We start from the raw sequence: 22,382 nt of genomic DNA, 5'->3' as shown, positions 1-22,382 counted from the left end.
AAGTTACCTGACCAAGGCAGTAATCATGGCTAGAACTCAAACTCATAAATTAAAAAATTTTATTTAGTGCAAAAGAGATCAAATGCCATGTTCTGCAACCCACCCTACGCTCTTTAAAATGGTTAAGAGGTCAGTGGCGTTAATGAGATCTGTGACAGGCTATAAACAAAAAGTTGACAAGAAAATTGGACATCGAGATCCTAAACAAAACATAAACCACTGAAGACTCTATGAAAGATTTACTCCCCACAACCAGGCGTGGAGCAGCATGACAATGTGCGCCGCCAACCAGTGCCGCCCACCAGCTCCGCCCACCAGCACCGCCCACCAGCAACACCCACCAGCTCCACCCACCCGCTCCGCCCACTAGCTCCATCCACCAGCACCGCCCACCAGCTCCACCCACCAGCACCACTCGATGCTCCGGTCAGTGGGAGCCCTGCAGACAGAACTAACATGCAGAGGAGTTTCAAAAGGGCCAGGGAAAATGGGCAAACGACACGGGGCTTCTCAGCAAAGTACTTTTCTATCAGTTTTAAATTGTTTATCCAGGTCCATTTTCTCCTCTTTCCTGCTCACCAGACTTACAGTACAGGCTGAATTGTTTCTAAATACAGGCAGCCTTGAATTGCACATACAACTTATAAAATGACCCATCCAGACCAACTGTCAACACTGTACCTGCTGATTCCCCCCCAACCTCTGACAACTGAGGAGATGTTTTCACCGGGATGATCTTGTTTAAAACTTAGTGCTTTTACAACCTAAAAGCTCATTAACAGATGAATGGATAAAGGTGTGGTCCATACATACAATGGAATACTACTCAGCCATAAAAAAGAATGAAATAATGCAATTTGCAGCAACATGGATGGACCTAGAGATTATCCTACTAAACGAAGTAAGTCAGAAAGAGGACAAATACCATATGATATCACTTCTATGTGGAACCTAAAATATAACATAAATGAACTTATCCACAAAATATAAATAGACTCACAGACATAGAGAACAGACTTGTGGTTGCCAAGGGGGAGTGGGGAATAGGGGAGGGATGGACTGGGAGTTTGGGATTAGCAGATGCAAACTAGCACATATAGAATGGATAAACAACAGGGTCCTACTATATAGCACAGGGAACTATATTCAATATCCTGGGATAAACCATAATGGAAAAGAATATGGAAAAGAATATATATATATATATATAGTATATATATATATATACTATATATATATAACTGAATCACTTTGCTGTACAGCAGAAACTAACACAACATTGTAAATCAACTATACTTCCATAAAATAAATTAAAAGAAGAAGAAAACACCAAAAAAATAAATTAGAGCTTTTATACACAGCTCCGAGGGCCCAGCAGTGGAAGGAAGAGAGGAAGGAACGAAGCTGCGATGGGAGATGTGTGTGCTTGGCTCAAGTCCAGGCTGCAGGCAGTGATGAGAGAGAGGAAGAGGGATGGTGAGCCCAGGGAAGCAGGAAAGAAGAGGTGACAAAGCACAGGGAGCGGAACATACTACCCCATTTTCCAAAAGCACTGTGATTCAGAGGGACATCGGGGCTCACGTGAATGATGAAGACCAGAGAGATCCACGTATGAAAGGGAAATTAGACAGGGATGCTCAGTCCATCTACATGTACATCCTGTGTGGAAAGGCGATGAGCAGAACTGGGGGGTCTGCAATCAGAGGGGAGAAACACAAGTGGCTACAGCAGAAAGGATCTCTGGTAATGGGAAGGTGGTGGCCGAGAGTGACGACTGCCATCAGTAACCAATGGCATCAGTAACCAACAGCAAAGGGGGGCAGAGGCCCCACTGCACGGGAAGCACGCCACCATGGTTATTAGCCTGCAACCCTGCAGCCACTGGAACTACATGACGACCAGGTTGAAAACATGGTTTTAGGATGTAAGAAAGATATGTGGTCTTTGGTAGGTGCCTAATTACTCCTGGAGGAGAAAACAAAAGGGATGGTCTTAAGAATAGCAACCAAGATTTACTTATCTTTTTAATCCTAGGGTCTAGCTTTGAGAGTCCTCAGTAACATGTGCTGAATGCATGAATGAGCAAATTAAAGAAATACTACCTCGTAGATGCTACAAATCCCAGGGAATCTTTGTTCTCAGAGAATCTCCTTATCATGAGCTATTTATAGGGGAGGAAAGGTATCTGAGAGGAGAAGGTTAAGCAATTAATTTAATTCTAGATTTTAAAATATGCATGCTAACATTTCTATAGTGACTAGTAAAAGAAAAAAGTGTATAATTTCCAAATTAGTAGACAGAAAAATAAAACGAGACAAAAATTTAACTAATTAAAAATAGGCAAGAAGAGGTGGGGTGGGAGGAAGAAGCGTAAGAAAAAGTAGAACAAACATAACTCACAAAATAAGGTGGCAGAAATGAATTCAAATAAATCAGTAATCGCAGCAAATTAAAAATGTACTAAGTTGTAAATTAGTAGACTTTAAAGGTAAAAGCTGTAAGACTTTTAAAGGTAAAAGCTGAAATAATAAAATCCATGACATATATATACTAATATGTATAAAATGGATAACTAATAAGAACCTGCTGTAGGGACTTCCCTGGTGGCACAGTGGTTAAGAAACTGTCTGCCAATGCAGGGGACACGGGTTTGAGCCCTGGTCCAGGAAGATCCCACATGCCGCGGAGCAACTAAGCCTGTGCACCGCAACTACTGAGCCTGCGCTCTAGAGCCTGCGTGCCACAACTACTGAGCCTGCACACCACAACTACTGAAGCCCGCGTGCCTAGAGCCCGTGCTCCGCAACAAGAGAAGCCACTGCAATGAGCAGCCCGCACACCACAAGGAAGAGTAGCCCCTGCTCACCACAACTAGAGAAAGCCCACGCACAACAACGAAGACCCAACGCAGCCAAAAATAAATAAAATAAATAAATTTATTAAAAAAAAAAGAACCTGCTGTATAAAAAAAAAATAAAATAAAATGCAAAAATTAAAAAAAAATTCCAGCTATATGCTATTTACAAGAGACACAACTAAAACAGAGAGGTTGAAAATATATCCAGGAAAATACTAATTAGAAGGAAACTGGCATAGTTATATTGAAATTAGACAATACAAACTAACGACAATGATATTAGTGCCTAATGATGAAATGTTCAATTCACTTAGGAGAGACAATTCTAAACTTATATTTACCTAATAACTTAGTTTCAAAATATAAGACTTCTTTTAACCTCTTTCAGTAATAGATCAAACAGACAAAAAGCCAGTAAGTATACAGAAAATTTGAACAGCAAACTTTTTAAAAAGCATGATCTAAAGAATATACAGAACTTGGCACTCAACACTGCTGTTAAGAATACACAAAATATTTAAGAAAATTGACCATGTGGACGGCTCTAAATAATGTCCACAAATTTCAATGAATTTTCTCCAATCATCATACACATAAGTTAGAAGTCATTAATAAAAAGACAACCAAAAAATCTCCCATGCACTGAGAACTAAAACACACACATTCATGCACTCACATGCTCTAAATAATGCATGGGTCAAAGAAGTAATTGTAATGAAAATTTAAAAATACTTAAGGATAAGAGTACTTGACTGTTACTTAGAGGGAAAATTAATACTTAAATAAATGCTTCTACTAGAAAAATGAAAGACTGAAAATTAATGTGTTCAGCATCTTGTTTAAAAATAAGAATAGAATAAACTCAAAGAAAGTAGATGGAAAAAAGATCAGGAATATCAGAAATTTAAAACATGCAATATGGGCTTCCCTGGTGGTGCAGTGGTTAAGAATCCGCCTGCCAATGCAGGGGACACGGGTTCGAGCCCTGGTCTGGGAAGATCCCACATGCCGCGGAGCAACTAGGCCCGTGAGCCACAACTACTGAGCCTGCGCATCTGGAGCCTGTGCTCTGCAACAAGAGAGGCCGTGATAGTGAGAGGCCCGCACACCGCGATGAAGAGTAGCCCCCACTCGCCGCAACTAGAGAAAGCCCTCGCACAGTAACGAAGACCCAACACAGCCAAAAATAAATAAATAAATAAATTTTAAAAAAACCCAGAAAAACATGCGATATGAAAGATCCACAAGGTCAAAGGTTATCTCTTTGAAACAACTAATAAAACCAACAAAATGTTGGCAAGAATAGTCAAGAAAGAAGGAGAAAAAGCACAAATAAACACTATTAATGATGATAGAGGACAGATAATAAGAAAATATGAACAAATGTATACCCTTGAGTAAAAAATTAGACAAAATTCACAATTTCTATGAAGATATCCACTATAAAATTAACTCAAGAAAAACTAGAAATCCAGAATAGTCTTATAACTACTGAAAGATTCAGTAATTAAAAATTTTACCATGAGGAAAATGCCAGACCTAGCCAGCTTTGTAGGTGAGTGCTAAAGATAATTTGCAGTAGAAATTAACACAACATTGTAAAGCAATTATACTCCAATTAAAAAGAAAAAAGGTCACATCTAAAAAAAAAATAAAGATAACTTGAATCTCACATGATCTCTTTTAAGGGAACAGAAAGAACACAGAATGCTATCTAATTCATTTTAAAAAGCAGATATATTTTTCATTCTAAAATGAGAAAATAAAAATACAAGAAGGATCATTAAGAGACCAGTAACTCATGGACATAGATGTAAAAATCATTAGTGAACAGCCTTCAGCAATATTTAAAACATATCATGACCAAGTTAGGTTTATCCCAGGAATGAAGGGTTGGTTCAAAATTAGAATATTAACTACATTAATTAACCCACCACACTAACATGTTAAGAAAGAGAAATAAAATAATTATTTTGTATAACAATAAATGCTAAAAAAGCATTCTATCCAATTCAATATTTATCTATGGTAAACAGTATTAATAAACCAGAAATGGAAGGGAATATCCTTAAACTAATTATGACTAATTATTAATCATTAAAAGCCTTTTCTCTGAAAATCAGGACCAAGACAATGATACTTGCCAACCTAAGTTTTATTCAGTGTTGTACTGGAGGTTCTAGTGAGCTTTATAAATAAGAAAAAATAAATGTATAAGGATTAAGAAGAAACAAAACTGTCAGTAATGAAAGTTGACATGATTTCTCCATGGAAAACTCCAGAATAATCTGCAGAGAAATGACTGAAATAAAGATTGCTGAGAAATGTTTCTGGACAAAGGAGCAATATACAAATATATATACATACACACATACGTATACACACATATATACGTGTATCTCTATATATTTATACATGTACTCTATATACTTGCAATAAAAAGAAAATGTAACTTTAAAAGATACTATTACCATAACAAATAAGTACACATAACTAAAAGATGTACAAGATTTCATGGAGAACATTTTGAAACTCTGCTGAAAAATATAAAAGAAGATCCAAATAAATAGGCATAAACCAAACTAAGACATGAAGATCCAATATTGCCAAGAAGTCAATTTTCCCGAACTTTGTAAGTGGATCCCACGCAGTTCCAAACAAAATTACAGAGTTTTTCATGAAGCTGACTGTATAAAATGTCAGCTTCATGAAATGTCGATTTTTCATGGACAAGGTGATTCTAAAATGATGGCAGCACAAAGCTTAAGGACAGCCAATACATTTTTAAAGAAGGACAAAGCAAGCATAGAAGAGGTCGTACAAGTCAGTAGGAGACATTTAACACCCTAGTAAAAAAAACAGGCAGAGCATATGAACAGTTCACAAAAGAAGATTTTCACGTGGCTGGTGAACATATAAAGACATGTCCAGTTTCAAATGGAGCAATAATGAGATACTCTTTTTCCACCTATCGAACTGGCAAAGATGATAAAAAAAAAAAGACTAATGCTTATTTGAGTGCTGGTATGTTGAGGTATGTTCCATTCTCATGGAAAGTGCTAACGGCGTGTGTGAATTGGTTCAATTTTTCTGGAAAGCAAGCTTTCAACATAATAGGTTCATAAAGAAACTTAAGCATTTTATATACTTTGAACCATTAATTCCACCTCTTGAAGTCTATCTATAGAAAATAATGGAGGTAAATCCAAAGAATTATTCAGAGCAGTGTTCATGGCAAAGACAAACAAGGTATGAAACGATTTATATAAAGATTCTAATGCATTAAAATATTGGATGGAAACTTACTGAAAACTGAGAGCAGGTTTATGGGTGATTTTTATTGTCTTTTTTTTCCTTCTTTACACTTTTCTTAAAATTTCAAATTTCTTTCAAAATTTTCTTTTTAAAAAAACATGATAAAATCGGGACTTGGAAACCTTTAAAAACATATTTTGTTACTCTGCATTCTTACAAATGGTTTTCATCATTAAAATAGAGAAAAAAATAAAAGCAAGCATCCTCTTTAGGCAGATAACTTATGTTAACTGGATTTATAGTATATTCTCTTCATGTTTCAAGAAGTAAGCTTAAAATACACTTAGTAATCAGCCAAGTAAAATATTTTGGCCATAAAATTGTCAAGGAACTCAAATGCATAATTACCTAAAGCACATAAATACAATACATATAAAAACATGCTAGACGTTTATAATTATACTGAATGCATTATAATTATTCAGTATCTCTTGTATAATTTCCCTGAAGTAAACAGATGAAAGGTTTTCCACGTGTCCCTAAAGGGCAACAATGGAAGATAAAGGGAGTGAAGAAGTTTTTAAAAATTTCGAAGATGCTGAATAATAGGTGAAGCCCATTGAGGACATAAAGCTACTTTTCTTTCAGAAGAAGTTGGAAAAGTCAGCATGTTCTCTTTCTTTTCAGAGACAGGACAGGTCAAAAAGGCTATGGCCTCTGATTCAATATTATTTTGGTCTGAATAAGACATGTAACAATAATGTGGATTTATATAATATAAAATGTGAAAGAAATTAATTCCAAACTTTTAATCCATATATTTCCTTATTATTCACGATCCTTACAAACAGGGACAGTGGGGATTAGAGACGGAATGGAACTCTGATCACAGACACCTCTCAGACACGGTGAGGACTTTATACAAAAATGTACTAATGTCACTGCTGCACTCTCTCCACTTGGCCTTCCCAGTGTTTTGGAGATGAGGTGGGAGTTAGAAGTGAGAGCGGGAAGAGGTTGATACGGGGAAAAGAGAGGAGGGCACATCAGGACAGAAACTCCCTCGTTCAGAAATGCTGAATAAACTCAAAACTGGCAAGAGGGGGCCAGAGAACTGCCCGCGGGTCCCAAGTGATGGCCCTCTACACACCAGTGACCGCCAGGCTTCAGTTCTCAGGCAGCTGGTCAGGGCTGCCCACTGGAGAACATTCCATCCATGGAGGTACATCAACCAAAAAACATCCCATCCATGGAGATGTGTCAACCAAACTGGCAGTCCAACATCACCAAGGTGACAGCTCGACTAATGATACAGAGACTCTAGGAAGTGCTTGGTCTTCTGAACTGACCCACTCGCTTCACGGGAGGTGAGTGGTTCGCTCAAGGGTCTAGGGTTAGGGTCTCAGAGAGACTCTTCAGTGACGTGACAGGTCAAAGACTTGGGATCCAGTCTTCTCATGGCCAATCCACTGTCCTTTCTACTTCCCAGCGCTGTTCTTTGAAAAAGAATAATTGCCTTTTCAACTGGTTATTTTTTGCATCACTTAGTCGAAGCTGAGGCATGTTATCTTGGTCCTGCCTGGAGGTCAGAGATCCATTTCACAAGGTTGTTACCATTGTGTTGAATCACCTCATTGAAAAAAGATGCAACCTCTTCCAGAATCTCTTCCAGAGAGGATCTCTGAGAAAACTTTCACCTTTCACACACAACTCGTGTCTACACTTCCTCTTCTCCCTCCCTCTACTGGGTTGGCTGGCAGTCGTGCAGCAATCCAGGGAGACAGCCTATGGGATCTATGCCTCTCAAGAGCAGCAGCTTGATTTTAGCTTATACCTGGTCCTGGTGGGTTTCTGACGAGCCAGGCTGGCTGATATTTGCAGAATAATTTCCCTGCATTTCTTGACAAGGAGAAGCCAGAGCAGGAGCAATGTGGGAGTGACCACGCTCTTGGAGCTGAGATGCTGAGCAAGTTTAATGGGCAGCATCTGCTGATGCTGAGATGCCGAAACAAACCAGAGTTGGCGCTGTCAGGGGGCCCCCGGGGCTGGCTCTGTCCTCTGCCAAAGGACAGAACACTTCAAAGCAAATAGAACTGCGCAGAGTAAAACAACGCTCCTGCCATGAAATCACAAGTCAAATCAATAAAACCCAAGGTTAACTTCTGTAGGTCTGTGTTTTGTGGTGTTCCATGAAGAAGTTATGTGGTGTAGTGGAAAAGAACGTGGCCTTTGCAGTCAACAGATTGTGGAGTAAATCCCATCACTCCAAAGTGGGATGACCTTGGGCAAATGACTTACATTCTGAGTCATTCTCTCCTGTGTAAAATGGGTATGATAACAGTGTAATAGCATTGTGCTTAGAAATATCTATGTGTCTCCCTCTGTCTGTGTGTGTATCTCTGAGAGTGCTACCACATTAGGGTTAGGGCTAGACCAACGTAGGTCTAACCATCAACAACATCATCATCATTTTAGGAACCAAGCAAGATTTCATGAAAAGTCCACCCCTCAATACCTTGCTCCCCCTGAAAATACGTCCATGATAACACAAATTACCTTTATGAGCTTTGCATCTGTGTATGATGACATACAGTTTCTCTCTTGCAACAGTCATGTTTTGAAATGCATTGAAGTCACTAGATATTTCTACATTATTTCTATTCGGGATTAAAAAAGAAATGAAAGCAAATATGGAATAAAAATATTTACCCTAATTTTTTTAAACATATGGTTGGCATTCAGTGAGTAAAAATGGTCAGATGGGGCCATGCCATTCTTCCCATTTTTAAGTGACGGGTATTGGTAAGGTTCAAGTCGGTCAGCACAGTTTTTCCTGGTTGGACATTGCTAATCCACTTGCTCCTACGTGATGATGTGTACCATTCTGAGTGTGTATTTGTAATAGTTCTATCCATCTTTAATTTCATCTCCCCTTCTAGGGGTGTATGTGTTGAAATACACAGAAATCAGTTCAACAAATGTAAAGTAACATATTTAGCAGTGTTTCTCAAATATCTATTGGATAATCAATTAATATACACTTATCAGTTATCAGTTAATACATTGCCCACGGTATTATTATTGCCCACTGTGTTATTCTAATGCAGAGCTATGAGACCGTGGACGGCCTGGTGTCTGGTAACATCCATGTTGGGTCTGAAGGGAGCTGGCAGGTGAAGGAGGAGCTGGGAGTCACTCCGGGCAGAAACCACGATGTGGAACACAGCCCAGAGACAGCGCGGTGCTGAGGGTGTGAAAGGTGCAGGGGCAGATCCACAGGAGCTGGGCCCTGAGGCACGTGGCGGGAAGCTGCCGTGGTTACAGTGACAGCCTGGAGCAGGCCCAGGGCCGCGTCCCGGAGGACTGAGCACTCCCTGCTAAGGAGCACTCCCTGCTAAGGAGCACTCCCTGCTAAGGAGCACTCCCTGCTAAGGAGGGGCCTAATTTTGCAAAGAATCCAGAGCAGATGTTTTAGCATCACATGTGATAACATCTGTGTTTCCCAAAGAAAACTGGTTGCAGACTGGAGGGTAGATGTAAAGGGGGAGAGTAAATGTCGGGGAGAGTTACAAGGGGTGGGCAAGAGATGAGGGCGGCCGGTGGGCTGGGAGAGGAAGGGATGGAATTGGAAACGGCGGGAGGGGAGGCGGATAGGACTTGGGAGGTGCTGAGGGGAGGTCGTGGGGAGGGGCAATACCAGTGTGCTGAAGCCAGCTGGACCAGGTTAGCAGGCGGTGACAGCATCCAGCTGATACCAGAGACACACGAGGTCGGCAGGTGTGGGATACAGGCATCCCGACAGTGCCTTCTGGGCCGGGTCCTGTGACTAATGGCATCCGACACTAAAAGCATGTTAACAAGTGGGGAAAGCGCCTAACTCCTCCCGGGGGAGATAAAGACAGTTCTAATGACCAGCTTCAAAATGGAAACCAGACGGTAAACTAGAACTACTCCAAACAAACTGGAAAAGGTCCACCACCATGAACTCAAATCAGAGGGAGGAATAGAGAGTCGTGGGAAATAACAATTTTTAACTAAATTTTCCAAAGTTTTCTGAGTCCAGGGTATTATCAGGGGTGTGGGCAAAAGGAAACTGGATTAAAAAAATCAGCTAGGGCTTCCCTGGTGGTGCAGTGGTTGAGCGTCAGCTTGCCAATGCAGGGGACGCGGGTTCGAGCCCTGCTCTGGGAAGATCCCACATGCCGCGGAGCAACTAGATCCGTGAGCCACAACTACTGAGCTCTGCGCGTCTGGAGCCTGTGCTCCGCAACAACAGAGGCCGCGATAGAGAGAGGCCCGCGTACCGCGATGAAGAGCGGCCCCCGCTTGCCGCAACTAGAGAAAGCCCTTGCACAGAAACTAAGACCCAACACAGCTAAAAATAAATAAATAATAAAAATAAAGGAATTCCTTTAAAAAAAAAAATCAGCTAACACATAAGAGGTCCTGAAAGCAAGCATGACAAAATGGACCACGCAACAAATAAAAGACACTTCTATATTTGTAGTTTAGTGAAAAATCTACCGAGTATTCACAGTAAAAATCAACCGTCTCTGTTGCGTTATTTAAAAGACGCAGAGGGCTTCCCTGGTGGCGCAGTGGTTGAGAATCTGCCTGCTAATGCAGGGGACACGGGTTCGAGCCCTGGTCTGGGAAGATCCCACATGCCACGGAGCAGCTGGGCCCGTGAGCCACAATTGCTGAGCCTGCGCGTCTGGAGCCTGTGCCCCGCAACGGGAGGGGCCGCGATAGAGAAAGGCCCGCGCACCGCGATGAAGAGCGGTCCCCGCACCGCGATGAAGAGTGGCCCCCGCTTGCCGCAACTGGAGAAAGCCCTCGCACGAACCGAAGACCCAATACAGACAAACATAATAAATAAATAAATAAATAAATAAATAAATAAATAAATAAAAAAGAAAATCCTTAAAAAAAAAAAAAAAAAAAAGACGCAGAGATTTTCATCTACTAAGAAAGTGTTTATGAACACATACACTTGACTTGCCCCAAACAGCCTGAAGCAGCCTCAAAATTTCACATAGAAGTTTTTATCATTTTCTCATGGACCTGGCTCAGCATCACCGTAATAATTAAAGGAAAAAAAAATGTCAAAACTTACTTGGCTGCGGCAGCCATTGGAGGCGCAGCTGTTGTGATTCTTAATGTATTTGCAGAGCTTGCCAAGGCTCCCCCATGTCCCCATCCTTGGCTTTCAATGGTTTGGTTTTGTTTATTTTGTGTCCTGTGGGACAGAAAATAACCTGCACTGATTGTGGCAATTGATGGACTCAGCTGGTGCCTCAGAACATGAAGCGGGAACTGAAAAGCACATCTGAAGAGTGTGCGGGCTGGAGGTGAGCGGAAGGGGGTCCCTCCACGCTGGACCACCCACGAGCACGGGCCAGCTGTGTCGGCAATGGGTCCAGCAGGTAAGAACACAAAGCACCTCTCATGCCACCTGCCTCGGCCTCTGTTTTCAAAACCCAGCAAAGGGGCCGCTGGGCACTATTCTTAGAATTTTTCTAGAGGTACCTGCCCACTAGCCCCGCACGGGGAGGGACCAGGCACAGGGCGCCCTTCTCCCCAGTGGCACTGCCGCCCACCTGGGGATGCTGGCCTGTCTTCCCAGCTGAGGGCCTTGCTGTCTAAGGGCATCTCATCAGGAATTAGAACTGCAGCCTCCATGGGGAGGAGGTGATTTTTCAGGGAGTGGTTTTCTCTATTTAGTTTTCACTGGCTTCCCTGAGGTGGGGGGCAAGTAAATTAAAAAAACAAACAAACAAACAAACAAAAAACAAACCAAAATGAAACTCAGATTTGGAGGGCAAGTGAGACTTTTTTTTGCTAAGACAATTCCTTCTTAGCTCACCACACTTTATCAAATACAGACAAAGCCATCCAATATAACATTGTGCTTACATTGAACAAAATCAGTTGTTTTACTTAGAAAGCAGGGGGCAGGATGAGAGGGGAAAATATACAATCCATACATTTTAAAAAGATCTGCAAGGAGCTACTAGGAGTTAGACATGTTTAAAAAAAACTCCAGGTTCCTTGGAAAAATGCATAGGTTGTACTTAAGCCTGAAGATCTTGGCATAAAGCCTCCAATTCCCCAATTTAAACTGAGCTAAAAACCAGTCTCCATGTTCAATTATAAAATTAATCATCCGTGTTTGTGCCCTAGAGAAACACACAGGATAAAAGTAGGTGGGGTCAGGATAATGCTTTTCTAAATAATTTTAGACATATATATACACACACACATAGTTTTTTGACACGTAGCTGCCACGAGTTACTTAGGTTTATATATTTCAGATCTAGTAACTGGAAAATAAATGTTTGTGCCCCAGAGCAATATTAATTATTAGCTAATAAAATAGTACCATCAGTGTTTTTCAGGAGATCCTATGTGGGAGTAGTTTTAAATTGCTGTCCTTCCTTTATCTTAATTTTACAACGATAGCAACATACACTCTTTCAAAACTGCACAACTATTTTCCTACTTCAGGTTAATGTTTTTCTGCTTGGATCCCGGAAGACAATTAGGATCAGTTCAAAAATCCAGGACCAAAGAAGACCTTTTGGGGATGACAGAGGGGCAGGAATTCACTCTCCAACTGTGCAGGGTCACCCCTGAGGCTGGGACCCTCTCCGTCCCACTCAGGTAGCAGGGAGCAGCTCCCACATCTAGGGCAGGGCCTACTGGCTCAGGGCAGAGCTGGAGAATCTTCCTTTTCATTCCAGGTGATAAAGGCCCAGGAATCTGCAGGGGCGGCTGCTCAGGCCTCCACTGTTTCCTGAGTGCAGCTGTCTCCTTTCTCCACTTCTGGTAAACCCACGGATCTTCTCCAAGGGCTGAGCACAGACTGATCTTTGCTTTTTGGAAGAAAGAATCAGCTCCTCTTTTGTAGCAACGTAAACAAACTTGCCCTTTCCACTGGGTCTTTCTCCTGAGATCCCCAAACCAGTCTCTGCTGACAACATGCCATTTTCTGTTCAATTCAGCCTGTTTACTTTTTTATTGTGATTCATGTCTGAGTTTCTTCTGAATCAAATTATTGCATTTCCCTGGTGAGAGATGCCATATGACGATCTTGTTAGAACAAAAAACAAAAACAAACAAACAAAAATCTGCACTCAGTGCTGCTGTCTTATCCCCAGCATGTTTTCCCTCTGGTTTGGACACACTTCTGTAGGCTACTTGAGCGGTAATGAACCCTTCCAGGGTTAAGGCCAGTTTTCAGACATCTCTGTCTTGGAAAAGATAAAGACGAATTTGTTGAAACAGTGTCAACAGAGAGAAAGTCACCATTTCAAAAGTATTTTACAGTCTAAGTGGCTGGTGTTTCCCAACGTACATGGATTGAAGAAAACCGACTGATTGGGTGATTGTGCTGAGTCACGGAGGCAACCTGAGGCTTTCCTGATGGTTTCCCCCAAGAAATGCTTCCGAATTGAAGTAATTCATCGCTTCAACAAATCTGGAAGCCAAGCACGGCATTGAAATTTTTTGCATGGGGAGAAAGGGATGTAGTTCATACTACTCTTTTCCAGTAAATACATTTTCCATCTCCCCTTTACTTTTTGGGTATGGATTATTATCTTTCAAGCAGTTCCTGTGTGCCGCGTACAACAGCATTTAAAAATTAAGCTGTTTGTATTAACAGATCTCCCTCCAGGTGCAGGAATGAGACGCATGCGTTACCTGAATTCTTCTCTTCCCACGGCGGCCAGAATGATGTCTAAGCTTCTGGGTGGGACACACGTGGCCCTTCACGACAGCTCCCGGACTGCCCACGTTCTCTTGCTTCCGTGTCTACCTGGAATCCCACTCTTTTGCCTTCCCCTCGCCGACTCCAACACATCCTTCAAGGAAAAAGTCATCCTTGCCCAGACTTGCACCCCAAGCCTTCAAAGTACTAACGCAAATCTCTCTTGTGAGGTATCACGAGAGGTGCTACAACCACCCCATGACCGCTTCCTCCTGCAGAGGGAGACTCCTGAGGGCAGGACACTCGGTGTCCTCCGTGTCCCCAGCACCCAGGCGTGTCACATTCACCCCACATGCTTGGTATTCTCCAGTGAACTAACAAGCGCAGCTTAAGGTAAGCTTTTCCCCAAATCCGACCTTGCAAAGACACTCATAGAACCATTGTTTAAAAGATAGTATTCTGTGGTCTGTAGCTACACCATCCCTTAGGACTTTTCTAACTTAGATATGAAAATACTGTTTCAACAATAAAAGTTGACAGCATATGCTTTTAAATATTAACTGAGTTTCATAGACTCAGTGAGTAGTTTTTAGTATAAGTATGTCCCATGCACTATTTGGGACATACTTATACTAAAGAATTATTCTGTTTATCTGAAGTTCAGGTTTAACTGAGCAAACTGTATTTTATCTGGTAAACTGTAAAAAAGAAAAAAGAGTAAGTTACAGGGATGTAATATTCAGCACAGGGAATACAGTCAATAATATTATAACTTTGACGGGTAATCTATAAAAATATCAAATCACCATGTTGTACACCTGAAACCAATATAGTATTGTAAGTAACTATACGCCAATATTTTAAAAAAGAAAAAAATATTTAACTTATTTTCTCAGTTCTCAAACTCTTTGTCCACAGAGTCAAACCTACCTATTGATTTAAGTTACTTTTTAATGGCAAGTTTTGATGATACATGGTAAGTGAACTATCTATCCAGAGTGTGAACATAGGAGAGGTACTGAAATTGTAACTGACACAGTTTCCCTGTAAAGACCACGGGGTGAATGCCCTGCCTTGGATCCTATTGTAAATTAGTCCTTTCCTCTTTTATTAGCTAAAGCTGCCACTGAATATCAGATTCAGTTCTAGTACTTATGATGCATTAAATGAGTCAAGCCTCACAATACTCTTATGAGGCTGATACTACAGTTATCCCATTTTACAGATGGGGCAACTGAGGCCCAGGAGGTTAGACAGCTTGGCCCAGGCTGAGCTGGAATACCCACAGTCTGGTACCAGAGCCTCTTCCCAAACCACGGCCTTTTACTGTCTGATCCTCGAGCTTCACACGACACCAGGCAGCCACACACTCCTGACTTTTGGTGCGGGTTTGAGGGAAGGATGCAGACTTCACAGCAAGATTCAAAGAGGTGCGTTTGGTTAGAGTTCTAAAAGCCAAATTGGGCTTTAAAACATAACTGCTTAACGATGTTTCCAGATTCACACTGGAATAAAAATCCCCTGGGATTTTTCTCTAAGGAAAGTCGAGCAGGATAACGGCAGCTGGGGTTTGCCAGTGCCCCATTAATCCCCATAAGCTTGGCTGTCCCTCCAGGGAAGATGTGGGCATGTAATTCAGCCATGTGCAGGCAAGGATGGCGAGGGAGCGGGAGGGCTTCGGGATGAGCAGGTGTTCCCCTCTCCCTGCGGCCACTCTACAGATTTACCCTTGTGCCAGCATCACTCCTCATGTCCCGTTTACTCTGTCCCACCACGGTCCTCCCGCCCACATCCGCACCCTGCCCCCAGGAGGGGGGTACTTAATAACCTGAAAATTACTGAGTGCTAGGATTATTCCTAACAGAACTTTCCATCTCATATTTCTCCCAATAGCACATTCCTATTTGTTCCTGCTTTCCTCTCTAGTATTTGCTCTTTTTTCTTTTTTTTCCTTCCTTCTTTTAAAAAAAGCTGATAATGATTTTGGCATTGAAAAGTTTTTACTCCCCCCCTCCTCACTTTTATTGAGATATAACTGACATATAACATTGTATAACTTTAGGGTGTATAATGTGATGATTGGATACCTGTATATGTTAGTTTTAAACAGTTGTCTCTGGGGTGTGGAGAAAAGGGAGCCCTCCTACACTGTGGGTGTGAATGTTAAGTTGGTGCAGCCACTATGGAAAACAGTATAGAGGTTCCTCAAAAAGCTAAAAATAAGAGTTGCCACATGATCCAGCAATCCAACTCCTGGGCATATATCCAGACAAAACTATAATTTGAAAAGATACATGCACCCCTATGTTCAAGGCAGCATTATTTACAATAGCTAAGACATGGAAACAACCTAAATGTCCATCGACAGATGAATGGATAAAGAAGATGTGGTACATATATACAATGGAATACTACTCAGCCATAAAAAATAATGAAATAATGCTATTTGCAGAACATGGATGCAACTAGAGATTATCATACTAAGTGAAGTAAGTCAGGTAGAGAAAGACAAATACCATACGATATCACTTATATGTGGAATCTAAAATACGACACAAATGAACGTATCTATGAAACAGAAACAGACTCACAGACAGAGAGAACAGACTTGTGGTTGCCAAGGGGGAGGCGAGATGGGGGAGTGAAGGAATAGGAGTTTGGGATTAGCAGAGGCAAACTGTTATATATAGAATGGATAAACAACAAGGTCCTACTGTATAGCACAGGGAACTATATTCAATATCCTGTGATAAACCATAATGGAAAAGAATATGAAAAAATATGAATATATATGTATAACTGAATCACTTTGCTGTACAGCAGAAATTAACACAACATTGTAAATCAACTATACTTCAATAAAATAAATTAAAAAAAGAAATAGTCTTCTCTGACCCACTGAATAGCTAGCATGGGAAAAAGAGTTTTTTGAACTGTAATTAATACAACATTTTATTGCAGAGTATAACAACTCTTAATCATCAATTATAACACACTTAAGATGAGTATACACTGTTTCAGTTTGCACTTATAAATCATATTTCTTCAGGAGATGTGAATCGGAACTGATTTTCTGCATACTTTCAAATATGCATCATCTATGGTGTGTTATTGGAAGTCCTAAGGTAGGTATTTTAAAATAGTCCATGAAAAATTGGACTCAGGTTATTTTACGAATTGTTATTTGAGCCTATAACTAATCGCTTTGACATTAACATGTTTAATAAACATTAGAGCAATACTGCATTCAGAAGATTGGATAGAACTAAAGACACCGTCTGTATTCATTAGGCTTATATTTTCTCAATAATCTAATTTTGTCTTTCATAAGATATTAATGCTTTTGGAAGTCTTGCTCTTAATCCTATTAATTCCTAAGCCAGCCTTTTATAAGTGCAGGAGGAAATATGCAAAGGCAGTCAGTTTCACTGAATTATGAATTAAATCACTAAAGGCATACCTAAGAATTTCAGGATGGCTAAAATGCAGAACTTCATCTGGAAATATTTTCTGGACTTAAATCAAACCCTTGGGCCCTGGTTTGTGTTTGTTTTCTTGGCTTTGGAGTCTTTTGAACTGTGGTCGTTGGTAATACGTGAGGACACACGTGTCAGCAGAGCAAAGTGTGTCTGTGTATTTGCCTGCATTGAACAAAGACCTGGCCTTCAAAGAAGCAGAGCAGTGGTGGGGCTCTGACTGCTGTAATGAGCCTTGGACAATTAAGCTAAACCCAAGATAATGCAGCATCTGGGGCATAAAACTCAGGCATCATGAGGGCCCCCCAAGAGGAGAAAGAAGCAGAGTTTGAACGTCGAAGGATAGGGAGGTGGTAGAAACTGATTTTAAAAATACTCTAATTCCAGACAAGATGTTTTACAAGTAGGAGCTAGTCAGGTAGATGCAGTACCAGAAACACGTTCTTAGATTTAAGCCATGTGGCTTTCTAATCCTATTTTTACTGTAAGCATGCTGCTACTTTATCTTCACCAATGATTGTGAACTAAGTTTACTTAATAAGGTAACAGAGAAATCCAAGCTCCTTCCTTCTCCCCCCTCATCACACACACACACACACACACACACACACACACACACACACACTCAGTGAAGGTGTGCTCTTTTGAACCAGACTCTTCAAATCAATTAATTCTCTTCAGTTCGGGAAAGACTTTCCAACAGAATTAGGCTGAGGACAGAGGCTGTGAAAGGGGTGAGTCCTACATTTATATATGGTGCCAGAGTATATACCGCTGTTCCTGGAAAGGCCCCCAAGGGCTGCCTGCGCTGGATCCCAGGACAGCGACCTGCTCCCTGGGCTGGCGGGACGGTGACAGCTGTCACTGCCGTGACACTAGCCGGTCCCTCTACTGCCATCTCATCTCCATGCAAGACGTTGCTGGTTGGCCTACAACTGTTCTACGTGGACAGCTTCTTCCTGAGATAACCCTCAAAATTATTGGGATTTAACATCAGACTTTATTATAGGAAAAGCCAGGAAAGGTGATGAGGAATGGGGAAGAGAGCCTGGCAGGCCTCTGTTTTCATGGCGTATTTATGCAGAATAAAGAAAAAGGTGAAGAAGTACTTCTCCTCTTTCCATTTAAGGTAGGACATCCCCCCGGTGGCTAAGTCTCACCGCTGGATGGAAGTGGACCCAGGGATGAAACAGCTGGTCCCTTCCTGGCGGCCTCGTGGGCCCCACCGGCTAGGGGAGATGTCGCGCAGCCGCCGGCGCCATGCCCAGGCGGGCGGAGGGGGAGCCCAGGTGCGGGGCGTGTGCTCACCTCGTACTCCTCCTTGAAGCCGTAGCCCTCTGCGCACTTCATCTGCGTGATGTGCTGAAGCAGGTCGGCCACCCGGATGGCAGGGTGCAGCTGCCCCGTCTGGTAGGGCACGTCGGCCGGCTCGCGCTTCTTGTACGTGTGGGGCTGTACCAAGCTGCTGGTGTCACTGGCCATCGTGTGCGTCTCGTCTGGGAAAAGAAGGCCGTGGAAAAAGTGAGGGGAACCAGCAGCTACACCGGGGTCGCCAAGAATCTAAGCGGCTGCTGACATCCCCTCAACCTACGGCTGCCACGATCCCCGTGATGGCTCAGCGAAAAAGAAAAGTTAAGTGTCTAGAGATTTCAGTGGGGTTGGCAATACTAGTAGGGATGCGGCAGGAATCTTTGTTTTTACAAAGCAGTCCAAACGATCTCTTGCTTTCCCAAAGCTAGTTGGTAAGAATCCTTTAGCCTTCAGGGGCTCAAGTTCATCGAAGTTTCGGTCTGAAACTTCATCAAGGCCTGGTGAAAAACCAGTCTTGTGTTCTTCTGAAGATTTGTGAACTAGTTGGTATGATGATGGAAATCAACTCTGTATGAATGTTCTGTGAGCAAAGAAAAAGTGCACAAGATGGGTTGGCTTACAAAGCTAGCAATGAAAACGTGGACATGATACATGAGATCCAAGATAACTGGGGGGGCGGGAGGGGGAGAGAAAGGAACCTGGTTGGATGAGTCACTTCGCATGCTCCAGGATCAGAAAGCTGGACAGAATACGGTGGGCCAACGCAGCACTCATGGGATGATCTACAGGAGCTAACATGCAGGCCAACGCACAGCAGAACCAGCTGGCTTTGTTCTACAGAGAAGACACCCCCCCCCATTCCCTCCACACCTTCTCCATGGGGCGGGCGCATGGGGGAACTTACCATTTATAGGCACTTTTAAGAAGATACATATCAGGAGAAAAGAGGAGGAGAAAAAGGAAACAGGGCATAAGCAATAGTACTGCGTGAATAAGTACAGGTAGTTTTTATTTTGTGTTTTAATTTTACAGTTAAGTTTTCTATTCATAGGTGGTCAGAGGGCAAAGCCTCATTTCTCCCATCACCTTAGGATGGAGGTGTTTAATTTAAGCACTCAGTAAGAAAAGGAGGTTAAAATAGTATCATAATCGCTTTTCATCCCCCATGAACCAAGTAATGACTAAATAAGTCTTAGTTGTACTCCATACATTTTCTCACTTAAATTTCTTGAACAAGTCAACCAAATTGTATTACAAAATTAATGTCAGAATTTGGTCAAGTAAGCCTAAAGAGGCTATATTTTAATGGAAGACTCCTAGTAAATTAGATCAATGAACTGCAGAAATTATAGCTATTAAAAAATGTCTTATGCAGGAAGGTGCTATTAGGTTAAGAGTTCCACATTCTACAGGTAAACTCATTATAATGCTGAATCCCCTCAGCCGTTTTACAACTGAGGGTCTGTCTCATCAAAATATAATGAGAAAGTCACTTAAAATGAGAACATTAAATCAAAATTGATTTCAGGCATAAAGAGTGAAAACATGTAAGAAAAGATAAGTTCAACTAAAAAAATGACCAGATTGTTTATCAATAGGGAATTCAGCTATGGGTTTTTGTTTGTTTGTTTAAACTGAGAAGTTCAGCTCCAAAGGAAATTTAGTTCAAGGGCGCTTGGTGAGCTGGGCCTGGCTTTGAAACCTCACTTCTATCTGCATTGCAAAGCACCTGGGATGCATGGTATGAAGGGTGGCACACAGGTGTGTAGCTATGTGCTGCTGCTGAAATGGTACCTGGATCACTACAAGGTGGCTAAAGACACAAAGACAAAATAAAAAAGGTGGTAAGTTGATTTTATGATTTCTTTTTCATTTGGATTTGCTTTGAAATTTAGAAATTCATATGTTCCCATCTATTAGAACAGTTGCAAATAAACCGGGACATTTTCACATCGGATTTGCTTGTAGGCAACTGCCAAGCTCACAATGTGGGGGAGGCTCCCTCCTGAAGCCCTGAAGCCCTGGAGCTTTCAGCTGCTCCAGCAGGAAGTTCTGCTCTTCATACTCAAATACATGGAACATTAATTAGTTTCCCCACTGTGCCTCTCGTTCTCTCAGTTTTGCACCTTTTGGGATGAACGTAATTAAATGCCCTCCACTGTGGACTGACCTTCTAAACTTCCCCAAATGAATCATGTGGGTCTTCCATGTGGATCCACTGGCAACCTCACAGTGCTCTGATCCCAGGGCGAGGCGTTCTTGGAAGTTTTAAGTCCACAGAGCGGCCACCACTGTCCCCACTGTATGTATCACCCCCACTGCACTATGACATCTTGACCTCACTATTATGTGGACACGTCTTAAAGCATTTAAACACTACCAGATCATCTAAGAAAAGAACACTATTACCGAGAACATAGCTGCCGACAAGGAAACTGAAGGTTTCTGGTGTGATATCTGTTCTGAAATTGTGTCACCTAACCTAGCAGAAAATCTTGATTCCACCAAAATTAGTGATTCATCAGTTTCCTCTGACTTCTTCAAAAAGAATGATTACTGATAAAATACATCATTTGTCACTAACTTCCTATATTTGTTAAAAATTACCCCCCCGCAATTTTTAATTAAAAATTATGGCTAAGAGGAAATCAGAAATAAAGCTTCTCACTAAAAGTTCTGATGGTTTTCTAAGAACTGAGAATTCATTCTACCTACATTCTTTAACAAACGATCTCGAATTTTCAATGAACCAGCTGAAAAATCTTGAATTGAAATGGATGCTGTTTTTGAGGTAGGCGATGGTCCTACCTAGCTATCCATCTATCCATCTATCTATTTTTTTTTTGCAAGAAAATGATATAAAGGCACGCTAAAGCTTTATACATTAGGGCTGGGCACCTTAGCCTGTGAGAATAAAAGGCACTAGAGGATTTAATTGTGCTAAGCTGTGAGTCACAACAAAACACATCTTCCTGTCTTAGTGTAAATTAAAATAGCACTATTCCCCAAAAGTGCCAGGGTAGATGTACAGCATATCTTCATTGCATGGTTTCAAGTGATAACCTATGTAAAATATGGATTCACCTTCGCACCGAGTGACACGGAAGGGACAGTCCCCAAGCACCGCCATTTGTCACATTGGCATGTTGGTACCAGCTCAACACGGTAACAGTTATTTGTTGATCTGGCTGACTTGTTTTTCACAATGTGCATCATTTTTGCTATTTGAATTGTCTGTTCAAGTGACTCTCTCTCTGTAGAGAAGCCTAACCAACTTTAAAAGATGTCATTAGTGTTCATAATAACAAAGCCCCAACTTTAAAAGATGGTATTTGTTTAATAAGCTTATCTAAATCCTGCTGTGAAATCGGAACATTTTCTTCCCTCTGACAATGCACATCTCAGCCCTCCCCACTCATAGCTCCCCCAAGGTCAGAACATCTACTAGAGGAATTGCCGAATGAATGCCAGGCACACAAAGAAACCGCAAATCTTCGCCTATCAAGAGATTCTGCAAATGTCATCTGCATTTAGATTGCATTGTTCGGGCACCTAAGATTAGCCTGTGCCCCTCACTTTTGAAAAGGATAAAAATGAAGCTTTCTTTCCCTTACAGTCAGGATTAAAAGGTGGCAGCTTTAGTGGGGTTTGTTTATTAGTCCTCAAAATGATGCAAATTCAAAAAGTCTGCTTTAGGTCCATTCTTCAACTTCTGTCTGAGTTCATTTTTCCCTCAAGCAACAAATTTGCTTAATCAAGCCCAGAAAACACT

At 41.6% G+C, this 22,382-nt stretch overlaps 1 protein-coding gene across 1 annotated transcript in view; it reads right to left on the bottom strand.

The window, feature by feature from the left end:
- Positions 1-22,382, bottom strand: part of PTPRM (protein tyrosine phosphatase receptor type M) — a 763,379-nt gene that overhangs the window by 124,501 nt on the left and 616,496 nt on the right. Inside the window, exon 19 of the mRNA XM_057526667.1 lies at positions 18,608-18,795. Coding sequence (XP_057382650.1) covers positions 18,608-18,795 — 188 coding nt within the window. The remainder of the gene's footprint in view (positions 1-18,607; positions 18,796-22,382) is intronic.

Source organism: Balaenoptera acutorostrata, chromosome 13, assembly GCF_949987535.1.
Source record: "Balaenoptera acutorostrata chromosome 13, mBalAcu1.1, whole genome shotgun sequence".
NCBI lineage: Eukaryota > Metazoa > Chordata > Mammalia > Artiodactyla > Balaenopteridae > Balaenoptera > Balaenoptera acutorostrata.
This window is presented reverse-complemented; position numbering and strand designations above follow the sequence as displayed.